The 12,954-nt window shown below is 39.3% G+C and overlaps 1 protein-coding gene across 1 annotated transcript; it reads right to left on the reverse strand.

Moving 5' to 3' along the window:
* Positions 1-4,897: 4,897 nt before the first annotated feature.
* CFL2 (cofilin 2) lies at positions 4,898-9,207 on the reverse strand. Its single transcript, XM_026513582.4, has 4 exons — positions 9,036-9,207; positions 7,659-7,966; positions 7,461-7,537; positions 4,898-7,377 (listed from the first exon to the last, which is right to left on the reverse strand). Exons 1-4 carry the CDS (start codon positions 9,036-9,038, stop codon positions 7,265-7,267), a joined length of 501 nt encoding a protein of 166 aa, XP_026369367.1. The 5' UTR covers positions 9,039-9,207; the 3' UTR covers positions 4,898-7,264.
* Between the last annotated feature and the right edge of the window lie 3,747 nt (positions 9,208-12,954).

Consider the following 12,954-nt stretch of genomic DNA (forward strand, 5'->3'; position numbering starts at 1 on the left):
AAAAATTTATGCAGAAAAATATCAACCATGTTAGCCTAGCCTATTTTTTAGGGTTTTCCTATGAGAATGTCATTAGAGTTTCTGTTTTTCATAAGGCTCATTTTTTGGAATTCCATTATTTTACATATTGCCAAGAGAAAATATGAATGAAATAAAATATCCAGCTCAGAGAAGAAAACTTTTTTGTTGCAGTGGCAATGACACTGAATGACACTTCAACTAATCCCAAAACTTTTTTTCATAGCCAGGACACAAGATTATTTATCTAATTTAATCACCTGGTATTTCTTAAAAATTGCTATTCAGTGATAACTATAAGACATTTTTCTTTAGCAGGCAGATAAAAACAAAGAGGTAAGAACTGCTAAATCAACCCAAAATAAAGAGGTAAGAACTGCTAAATCAACCTCATCACAAATTTAATTCTAACACAGCAATTATTCAACATGTACACATGACTCAATATGCAATAGTATTTAACATGGTAAACCAACAATTTTACTTTTAAAAATCAACGAAGCCTAAAACACCCAGACACATTCGAAAACCTAAATATACTGCAAATTAGGAAAACGACTAACACCAGTTTTGTTAGCTCCCCTCCCCCTCATGTAAACGACTTTTTGAAATGGAAACTATAAAGTAACTACACGTCTATCTCTTCATAACACAATTATCAATAAGCAGTAATTAGTAAAGGGATTGTCATTCTTTCTCTCTGGTTCTTTGATCCATAGATTTATTTTTTATTATTTTTAAAAAAGACATATTTTAGAGAGACCATGCACAGTGGCAGGGCAGAGGGACAGAATCTCAAGCGTACTCTCCACCGAGCGCGGAGCCTGACGCCAGGCTTGACACCAGGCTCGATCTAACAACCCTGAGATCATGACCTGAGCTGAAACCAAGAGTTGGACACTCAACTGATTGAGCCACCCAGGAGCCCCATAGGTGTTTTTTTTTTTTTTTAGGATTTTATTTTTAAGTAATCTCTATATGAGTGTGGGGCTTGAACTCACAACCCCAAGATCAAGAGTAAAACACTCCACCAACTGAGCTAGCCAGGTATCCCTGATCCAGAGCTTTTTTTTATACACATTAATCTTCACGTATAATTCTTTTACACTTATTTCATGAAGTCCACAACTCTTTCATATCTTATTCCTTGTACAGTATAGCAAAGTTTTATGATTTCTAGAACAAAGTACCCTACTGCTGTTTTTACCTTTGATAAAAGTAATTATGCCAATTTGGGAGCTGACTTTTTTAATCTGGTGATTTAGTTTGCTGCTGCTAATAATAAAAAAGGCCCCATCAGCTCACAGGAACACATAGAAACTATGGGCCATACACCCAGGAATTTTGTGATTCACTCAGTGACTATCAACTTCCCAAAGGAAATATTTGAAATTCCACTATTTAGAATATATAAAATGAGGAAAAAGTACTACAAGAAGATAGTACCATTAACTTAAATGCTTTTTCATGTTAGAAAATTATACATTTGAACAAAAATCTGTTCCGAATTTTCATGTTATCTGTTCTAAGCTTTCTTGTTATGCCAAATAAACTACTAAACCATTGTGTATGCATAATCAAATTAGCTGTCAGAAGTCAAGAGTAAATGGGATTCTCTCTCCCTCTGCCCCTCCCACTCATGCTCGCAAATAAACAAATGTCTTTAAAAAAATATTAATGACATTTTCAACACCTCACAGGGATACAGTGATGCCTCTTTTATCTACAGCCCAGCTGTCTTACATACTTATTAAAAAACCAAAAATCCAGAAAGTACACCAAAATTCTTTAAGCAGCCAAAGAAATGTTAGAAGGTTCATATGCTTGGGCATTTTGCTCTCAAGCCCACGAGTCTATTCCCTTTCTTATACATAATTCTAAACAAACTGGCTTTCCAAGTCCACGTAAGATGAAAAGCAACAATTAAGAGAAGCTGCTATAAGTAAAACATACTGTTAATAGCAAAATGCAGTATCTGAGAGTTTACAAGCTTTAAAGTCAAAAGGAAAGCTAAAGGAGCACCTGGGTGGCTCAGTTGGTTAAGTGTCAGACTCTTGATTTCAGCTCAGTTCATGATCTCAGGGTCGTGAGATCAAGTCCCATGTGGGACTCCACACTGGGTGTGGAGCCTGCTTGACTGTCTCTCTCCCTCTCCCTCTGCCCCTCCCCTGCTTCTCTGACTCTCCCTAATTAAAAAAAAAAGTTACCAAAGGGGGAAAAAAAAGGCATGAAAAAGTCCAAAGTTGACTGTTCTGAGGCTAATTACTTAAAAATAACCACATATTTCAAGAGAATCTTAGCATACTAGTACCCTATATAATTGAAATTAATGACCTTGAGTCTTTCATAGTTTCTTCTTTTTAAGTATTACATTTTGACATCAGCCTACTTTTTGATAGTATGACCACATCTGGTTTGCTGGGGTCTGTTGCAACTTAAGCCTATTGTCCTGGCATAATTATTAAAACTCTCCCTTTTACTCTCAAATGTCCTGGTTTGGGCTGTAAATTTTAGGATCATCCTACAAAGTACTTTCTATGTGCCAGTAACTACTCAAGGTGCTTTCATTTATCCTCAAATCTCATGAGACAAGCTACAATTATCTCCTTTTATACATGAACTAAGGCTCTGAGAGGTCGATTTTCCTAAGGTCACTCAATTAATAAGTGTTAAAGACCAATATGTGAACAACCCAAGCAGTCTGATACCAAAGTTCTAGTACTTTTTTTTTTTTTATGATTTTATTTATTTATTTGACAGAGAGAGAGACAGTGAGAGAGGGAACACAAACAGGGGGAGTGGGAGAGGGAAAAGCAGGAGGAAGCCCAACGTGGGACTTTATCCCAGGATGCTGGGATCATGACCCAAGCTGGAGGCAGACACTTAACCAACTGAGTCACCCAGGCACCCCCAAAGTTCTAGTACTTAACCACTATCATACATCATACTATCTCTCCTTAGAAATATGGGTAGAGGAGCACAGGGAGGGAGATATCCAAGTTTTTGGAAAAAGAGTAAGTTATCAGCCTTGAGGTGTCTGGCTGGCTCTGTCAATAGAGCATGTGACTCTTGAACTCAGGGTTGTGAGTTTGAGCCCCATGTTGGGTGTAGAGATTACTTAAAAATAAACTCCTGAATTTTTTATTTTTAAATAAGAGGTATCAGCTTTCTGGAAAGTGTGTCTGTCCAATCCTTATGGCTTCCACAATTCCATAAACTTACAATGCTGAAACATCCAAGAAAATTTTTGAAGTGTAAAATTATTTCAGACATTTATGGGCTTCCTTAGGAGACAAAAATTCCAAGACTATTTTTCAAATATTCTTGAGACACTACTTTGAAAACATACTGAATAATTATGTCCTGTTCAAAAAGATCAGATTATTCCATTTTTTAAAAAAAGGAAATTAGTAACTCACTGTGGAGTGAAAGTATACTGGACTGGAATCAGCTTTGCTACTCATAGCTGAGCTGTCCCTTAACCTCTCCAGACTTCAGTTTCTTCATGCGTAGCAGAGAAATATGGTTAGCTGGTTAAGAGGGCCTAAGGGGATTAGACGAATTTCAAGCGCCTTGACAAATACAAAGGACTACATAAATTTAGGATATTAATAATAAATAGTCATAGGTTTTCAACAACCTGGATCATGACTCATGACAAGTATTCCATACCAGTATTTTTCTAGTTTTATTTCCTCTTTTATTTTTTACTTCAAAATTATTTGGGGGGAAAAGACTAGTTAATTGACTGGTCACATGTGAAAAAGAAAACTACACTAAAAAGATTAAGAGCATTTATGAACATCAACTCAGAGGCTACACTTTACTACATTCTGAAAAACCGATGCCACATACCAGCTAACTTGTCCTTAAACTGTGAGAATAAGTGGAATAATTACAAAAATGAAGCAGTTCAAAGACTTACAATAAATCTTATTTTTAACATGGTTCTTTACCTACTTAACTACACGTAGAATGGTTTAACCAAATGATCACGTTTACATGGCATTTTCCTGTTTCCCAAAAATCATTTCCATAGTTGATCCTCTACAATGAGGTATGACAGATACTATTCTCATATTATGATTAAGAAACTGAGGCTCAGAAAGGATAATTTGCCCAACTGCTTTATGACAAGAAATTGAAGTGGAGGGATGACTCCCAATTCCACATGGAAAAAAGCAATTTGGATGTTCTAGAGCAAAAGAAAAGCCTCAGACTTCTTTATTGGCTGACATGACATGAAACATCTATAAATTCAAGCTGTCTGAAAAAGCAATATTCACTGGAGCTTGCCTACACATCTCTAATAGTTTTAATATTCATAGGAAAATTAATATTCGTCTTTGTTTGGATCTCAAACTATTATTAAATTTACAAGCAAAAATAGGACCTATGAAGAGCAGAACCAGGTTATTTTTTCAGAGTGGCAAACCTAATCAAGGGGTTTCCAATCCTTCTATGATTGACCATTGCTGAGATTATTCCTTAATAAGGAAGCACTTAAAATAATTTTCTCCCAAAACTCATTTGCTAGATTTCATAAATTATCTGCTACAAAGGATCTACATCAGGAAACTCAAACATAAGATTAAATACACAATGCTGGCCATAGTATTTTAGATAATGATCGAAAACAACAGCTGATGGTAGCCAGTTTGGGACAAATGCCAACTGTTCCCATTTGTCTGAAAATGTTAAAATTAATCACTGTAAGTTATAAATTTTCAAAGAATATTGATATCTGTAAATGAGAAAGTGTATCAACTAAAATCCTAAAAAAGACTAAAGATAATGGTGCCTCTTTGATTTGCAACATTAGTTTTTAAAATTTTAATGTTCTGAAATATAAGTAAACACATCTCAACAGCTTTATATATTTTTCATACATTTTATTTCTTTAAACACTTATAATTTTGCAAGCTAGCAGTAAAATATTGGGGCAATATTTTACTAATTAGCACCGTATACCTTTTAAAGCTAACTGGAACATTGTTTCATTGTAAATGATTGTAAAATAAAATGATCATTTCAAATGCCAAATTATCTCAAGTAACATGTGAACCATTAATTTTATCATTATTGTTGGCTTTATGCACAAAAATGTATTTCAGAAATGAACTTAGTATCAGTTCTGTCAATCGAACAAATCAAAGTACCACAGTTTAAAGCAATATTTGATCTCTGAAACTATTATTATATGAGGCATATAAGAAAGCTGATAAATCAGCTATAAAAATAAAAGATACTACATAACTTATTTAGAGTCCCTTAGTTTTTAGAATGAGGAAAATAATGAAAAATTCCATGGTGTAAGAATTAGTTACACATATGGTTTAGTATTTGTCAGTATTGTCATACTTTCCTTATGAGTTTAGCCTTACCAAAAAGCCATCAAAATGTCCAGGATAACTCACAGGGACAGCTGGAAGCCTGAAATAAGATGGCTCAGTGCAAAAGATTCCAAGCCATTCATATAACGTTAAATGGAAGCCTAGACATTTAACTCCTATTTTTGTTTCCACCCGAAAAAAACTTCGGAAAATATCTAATTATACTGAAATCACTTTCACACATTAAAAAAAAAAAAAGAGAGTTTTTGTTTCCTGTTTTCTGATAAGAGTACTCTTCAGAGCTATGGGGTTAAGTTCTAAGCCACGATTGACTGCTTACTAGCATGCCTGTTTTGCATACCAGTAGAATCAAGTCCAGTTTTGCCATTTGTGGATAACTATGACAAGATACAAAAGCATGTGTTTGCCATAAATAGCTCTGGCTAACAGCAAACTGCTCACACTGAGCAGATCAAATTCTCTATAAGGAGAGCACTCTGGACCACAGCCAAATCCCACTACTAATGCTTAAGACTGCTACACCATTTTTTTTTCCAATTTGCAAAATAAATTAAGAAATAATAGCTGAAATGAAAGTTCCTAAACATGAGAAGTATTAACTTTTGAAGGACATTTTATAAATTATTTTCATTATCACCAAATATGCAGTTAAGAGCTTCCTGCTTCTACTCAATTACTTAGAAATGTAAACGTGAATTAAAAAATAACTACCCTAATTTACCCAGAGAACAAATCTGGTATTGAAGAATATTTCTGTCAAAGTGCAAAAAATAACTTCTCATCTTCATATTAACATATAAGGAAATAAATAAACCACTGCTTAGAAAAGTATCCCTCTATAACAATAATATTTTCTATTAATTGGCTTTAGGATAGAATATTTTTTAAACTCAACAAACTGGAAAATATCATGAATGAATGTTGTACAAAAAATTTCTTAAATGACCAGTGCAAAGATTAATAATAGCTGTTTACCCTAAAAGTTGCTTCACATAACATTTTGCAAAATGTCCAAGGAAAACAAGGCAACGTTCTGTAATATGCCACAATTTTTATTGCAACGTGGCCATTATTGCAAGGGTGGGGAGTCTGATCTCAAAACAATGTTCCGTTTAAGGCTCTTTTATACAGAAATTGCCATCATGACTGATATTCAAAATATTTTTAGTGTTGCAAAACTTACACGGTAAACATAAACTACACTTATTCAGTAGTGTACACTCAATGGAAAAAAGGCATTAGTAACAGCTATTTTTTTAAAAATATGCAGGTAACAGGAATGAATACTGAGGTACTAGGATAAGTTGATGACACAGTTAACAAAACTTAATTGGCATTCCTTTTGGGGGAGATGGGGAGTTAAACTCATTACAAAAAAAGTGCTTTCAATGCATAGTGTTATATCTGTGCTGCCATGTCACAAAAATAGGCTTGCCAAGGCAGGTGAGGTGTATGAATGCTTGAGCCTCACAGAACTGCAATCAAGTGCAACTATAAATAATAATACTGAATAAAGTTTACCATCTGACCAGTGGATAATACTTTCAAGGCATTCAATCAGCTTACCCTTTGCAGTATTCTAAGCTATTCACATTGACAATCACTTTCATTGTAGTGCTTGCTGCAAGGGAGGCATATAACCAGTTGTTTTGGCTAAAATATGATGGAAAGGCATTCCTTGGGTTCTACATAAAAGTAACAGTATTAAACAGTCTAATGGCAATCACTGATAGGCTGCTTACATGAATGATATTTCCTTCATTCACTGTATTGGAAGGACCCAGTGGGAAGAGAAAGAAAAAAAAAAAAAAAAAAACACCTAATACTATTTCAATTCATTGAGCTGGAGAAATGGAAGCTCCTTAAGATCCAGATGGCACTTGACTGTCATTTTATAAGGGTTTTCCTTCAAGTGAAACTACTACGTTGCCTCCCAATTTCTCTCCAAGTGTTGAACGGTCCTTTATATCATCCAAGCCATTTACTTGCCATTCATGTTTAATACCTAAAAAGGAAAAACATTATCCCATTATCTTATTATAATTAAGAAAGAGTAATTCCTCTGCACAAAATTTTTAATGTTTGTACCTGTAAATTTCTTTTTAATGGCATCTTTAGAGCTAGCATAAATCATCTTGCTTTTTAAAGGTGCACTTTCAGGAGCCCTACAGAAAACAAACAAACACAACGGTTGAGTCCCACTTAAAAGAAAAACAAAGGCAAAACCGACTATGTTAATAACAATCCTTGCATTTCAAAAGCACTTTTTCTTTTGTTTTTACACACCAGAATATAAATACTAGGTCTTCTTTCTTAGACTCTTTTGTTTCGTATGTGGCATCGTACAAAGCATATCGGCAATCATTCAGAGGTAGCAACTTCACAAAAGATGTGTAGGGGTCCTCTACAGTATCACCAATGTCACCCACCAAGATCTGCTTTGCTTCCTCTACAATTATTTGTCTTTTGTCATCGCTTAAACAGAAGAGAACTGCTTTCTTTCTTTTTTTGATCTCCTCTTGTGTAGAAGATTTCCTTACTTTCATATCATTAAAAACTTTGATGACTTCATCATTCACTGTAACTCCAGAAGCCTGAAATAAAAAAAGAACAGTAACTCAGAACAAGCATTTTGGTTTTAACCAAAATTACTGTTTGCCTAGACAGGATTCACTTTAATCTGTACATCAAAAATTGCATCGTACCACGCAAGTAGTCCAACCAGCTTTGCCACATTTTTATATGCACCCAAGGATTCTAACTCATCCTGCCCCATTCATCCATTTTAAAGGGGTTTCGAGGTTGAAGTAAAATGGGAGGTAGAGGGAATGGGACAAATACACGCTGTCCCATCCCTGAAATGTTTCCTATTTCACTGGGTGATGTCAGAGCTTCAGGAGCAGCAGCAAAAATACCTTCTGTATTGTGTCAACTCTGCAGGCCTTAAAAAAACACTTTTGGATTTCAGTGAAAGCTTCTACTATTTTTTTCTTTAAAGTCATCCTAGCCAGTGCCGTTTCCTCATAAGGAAAGAGAATCAAGTGTGAACTCCAAACCGCCCACGGCTACAACATAATTGCCTCACAGCTCAAACGCAGACACTTCAAAACTAACGGAGCTAGTGTAAAAACCTTTTACGGCGAAAAAGCATTTTAAAAAGCGTTTTCTCACCTCCTTAATCTCCCTCTTAGGGGTTTTATTACAAGCCACCAAGACCCTTACCCGAAAGCCTTCAGCAAGGGCTTGAGAGCACGTACCAATTTTAGAGGTGAGCGCTAAATAAAATAAGGAAGCCCCGCGCGAACGCGGCATGCGCGCGGGATGAGCCCCGCAGACCCTCCCGCGCCGCCGGCCGCCGCTCCCAATGCCTCGACCTCTCCAGACGCCTCCTGTCCGCCTTAAGCCCCGACCCCCGACCCCCGACCCGCGCCCTCCTCGCCCTCAGGAATCCGAAGAACGACAGGGCCTGGCCTGACGGCGGGAGGCTAGGCCGGCCGGCTGCTGGAGAGAGAGCAGCGGGGCCGCGGCGCTGGAGCCCCCACCTTTAAGGCCTAAATCAGGTTAAAATGGCGGCCTCACTCCCAGGACCCTGCAGGGCCGCGCGGGGGTTTTTGCCTCACGCGTGCCGGCCCTCGGTCCCCCGGGGCGGCGCGCCCGCCTTACCATAGTGCCCGCGGCTGTGGCTGCGGCGGCAGCTCGGACTCCTTCTCTGTGGCACTGGTAGGAGAAGAGGGAGGGGCTGGCGGGCAGCGGCGAGTGCGGGGCACGCCGGGAGCTGCAGCCCGAGAGGCGGAGGCGGCGGCGGCGGCGAGGGGGCTGCAGGCGGCGGGCGGGGCGGTCACGTGGGCACGCCCCGGGCCGGCCCTTCCGCCTCCCGGCCCCGCCCGCGTCCTCGAGCTGACCCCGGCGCGCGCGCCCGGCAGCCCCGGGCGGCTGCGCGGCGGTGGTTGGGCCCCGGGGACCTGGCAGAGCCGCCTCCAACCCCGGGGCAGCATTCGTCAGCCGGCCGGGGGGGCGCTCGGCTCCGGCTCCCGGGGGGGCGCTCGGCTCCCGGGGGGGCGCTTCCACAATGCCTCCCCGAGGGCGCTGCTCCCGGGCTTGGGCGCCCGCGAGTACGGTGCGCGCCAGGGTGTCTTTCTTTTAGTCAGCTGTGGTTTCCACCGAAAGGGGCTGGATTCCAACGTTTTGAGGTTTTTTTGGAAAACCCACGTAAGACACGGCATGAACTGTTTAGATTTCCTTCCTCCAGTTAAATGAGAATAAGTACTATAGGGGCTTACCCCAGTTGACTGAATTACTCAGCAAAGCAAAATGATAAACAGAAGCGGAAAATCACTTTCCCAAAGTCTGTGGTTGACATAGTAACGATGGGGGAAAAATTGGGTAGTAACATCCCTTGGTAATATCCTTTTATATATTACACTTAATAGGATATGGATGTACTCTCTGCTGGTAGTGTTTCCTTCATGAAGCCCCAGCTTTGACAGCTGATACCAAGTAAATGGACCCAAGAGTAGAGATTCCCACTTCTTGACAATCACAACCTCTTCTAGCAGAGCCCGCGTAACTGAACCAAGGCTCTTCTCCGACTAAACCTTTTTGGTACTTACACATGTGTCCTATTTATCATAGAAAAAATGTCACTCGGGCGCCTGGGTGAATCAGTCGGTTAAGCGTTGGCCTTCGGCTCAGGTCATGATCCCGGGGTCCTGGGATCGAGCCCCACATCAGGCTCCTGGTTCTGCGGGGAGTCTGCTTCTCCTTCTACCCTTACCCCTGCTTGTGATTTCTCTCTCTCTCTCTCACTCAAATAAATAAAATCTTTAAAAAGAAAAAGTCACTTTGTACTTCGAGGAAAATTTTCACAAAGATTTAATGCTTCATGAGTTTATATGAAAATATAAATGAAACACTTTATGTACTTTTCTATAATGAAAGATTTAATAAAGTGTTTAATTATTTTGGGTTGATTTATGCTGTCTTTTCTCCTGAACGTTTACTATTTCTATCTTCATTTGTAAACTTGGTAAAATAAATTTAAAGCTCTGATAAATAGTTAAACTTCTTTTGTGAAAAAAATTTGCGCTTAAAAATCACACTTGTTATTGCCTAAAACTGTTGGGAACAAAATAGTAAGTCCAGATAAACCTTGACCCAAACTAATCCAGAAGCGCTGCTCATGAGCAGGAACTTTGGGCTGGGAGTTGGGAGACTTGGGTATGAATCTTGGCACCGCCCCTGTCTCCATAATCTCAAAGGACTTTCAACCCCACCGACATCTATAAAACAAGCTCTCATTAAATTATCTTTAAAGTCCTCTCTGGCTTTAAAATCCAGTTTCCTAGTATACCAGTGTTTCTCAGGAAATGGTGTGTATATGTTCTCAGGATTAAGTAAATTTAGGGATGGAAAATCATAATGAGAAGGGATTATGCCCTAATTTGTGTGATAAATCCTTGTGTCCAAACTTTAATGTATTTTAAATGGACCATGTTAGGTATTGCCCAGCAAACACAGACCTAGACTTTATGTCCACAGCTTCTGTGTATTTTCTTTCTTCTTCTTCTTCTTTTTTTTTTTTTTAAGGTTTTATTTATTTATTTGACAGAGAGAGAGACAGCCAGCGAGAGAGGGAACACAAGCAGGGGGAGTGGGAGAGGAAGAAGCAGGCTCATAGCGGAGGAGCCTGATGTGGGGCTCGATCCCATAACGCCGGGATCACGCCCTGAGCTGAAGGCAGACGCTTAACGACTAAGCCACCCAGGTGCCCCTCTTTCTTCTTTTTTTAAACTATGTGTTGTTGTTGTTGTTGTTTATTCATTTGAGAGGGAGAGAGAGAGCATGAGCTGAGGGGGTGGGGGAGAGGGAGAGGGAGAAACAGACTCCCCACTGCGCAGGGAGCCCGATGCGGGGCTCCATCCCAGGACTGCCGGATCATGACCTGAGCCAAAGGCAGCCGCTTAACCAACTGAGCCACCCAGGAGCCCCTTGTGTGTATTTTCTTAATGGAAGGATGGACTTAGTTTAGAGACAAAATTTCCCAGTGTGTAAGCATTAATCCCAAGCAAGTGGATATAATACTTTATATTTAGCTGGTACTTTACAATTTGTGAAACCTTTGGGGAAGAAAAACTTCCTTTGCCCCTCAAAGTCTTCTGACTGGTCTAAAATCAGATTGGCAAGAGACAGATTAACAGAGGAAAGTCAAATTTCATTTTGTACATAGGGGGATCCAAATACATGTGAGATTCCAAAGACAAGTCAGGCAAAATGAAGTACATATGTTTTTGGGGTTTTTTTTCTTTAGTAAGCTCTGTGCCCAATGTGGGACTTGAACTTGTAACTCTGAGATCTAGAGCCATATGCTCTATCAACTGACCTAGCCAGGTGCCCCCAGATGGAGGTTTATATGTCATCCTAAACGAAGGAGAAGGGGTAGGAGTCCGGGGCTTCAAAGGGAAGGAAGACAATTTACAGGAAGAAAGGAAAGAGTAAATTTTGGTTAAAAAAAAAAAAAAATATATATATATATATAAAATGGATAAATATTTATTTTATATATAAATATATATAAATTTGATATTTTATATATATATATATTTATATATATATATTTATTTATATTTGCTGGGCCATCCAGAAACAATGGGACACAGAGAGGACTTTGATCAAATAGGCCTTGCTAGTTTTCTCTCTGTCTACCATGTCTAGTTCATATTTTAATGTAGCTCTCTGTGGTGATGGCTCTGTTCCTTGAGTAGTTCCTCTATCTAAATTCCTTTAGGCAGTTAGAGGGGAAACTCAGAATTTCTTCCTGAGTCTTTTGGGCCTTGATTATTTTTAGCTCAAAATAACACGCATGCCAAAGTAGCACATCTTGGGGCTACTTATTCTGAATGCCTACGAAACCTTTCGCTTTCTTTATCTCTCCTGAAGTTCCAAGGAAATCATGGAGAATGGATCTCCACTGCTCCAAACATTTGCTGTGTCTGGGTATCAAGCACTCTTCTCCTTCCTGGACTCTTCCTCTCAGGGTCTCCCTCCCTCGATAGCTTGAAATTTGAAGCAAAGAAATTCCACAGAAGCTACAACCCTGACAGAGACCGGGTCTGGGGACACAGGGACCTAGATTAGGTGTCAGAACTCCCATCAAAACTGGGGATTCCAAAGATGGTAAGTCACTCCCAGCTGTGACATCAAACCCTCTCCAAACCCTAACTCCCGCCCCACCCTCCCCACCATCCACTGGCAAAGTTGATATTTTCCATACACTAGGATTCTTTTCCCAAAGATATTTTTGTCTTTGCACATATCTTGTTGCATTGTCCTAGTTAGTTTCCATGTTCTGTCACCCTGCTAGCTCTAATTTCCTTAAGGATCTGAGTCCCACTCAATCTTCGAATTTCTGGATTTTGGAATATAGTAGGTCCTCAATAATCAAGTAGTACATTTAAGATGCTTTAGTGCTATAAAAAGAACAAAAAGGAAGCTCTTGAAGACTGTGAAGTCTTTCCATGTGCCCTTGTGAGGCCAGCACTTAGAACCTCAGGGCCAGGAGCAACTCCTTTTCTTCATACCTGTT

The sequence above is a fragment of the Ursus arctos genome, unplaced genomic scaffold, assembly GCF_023065955.2.
Source record: "Ursus arctos isolate Adak ecotype North America unplaced genomic scaffold, UrsArc2.0 scaffold_37, whole genome shotgun sequence".
Lineage (NCBI taxonomy): Eukaryota > Metazoa > Chordata > Mammalia > Carnivora > Ursidae > Ursus > Ursus arctos.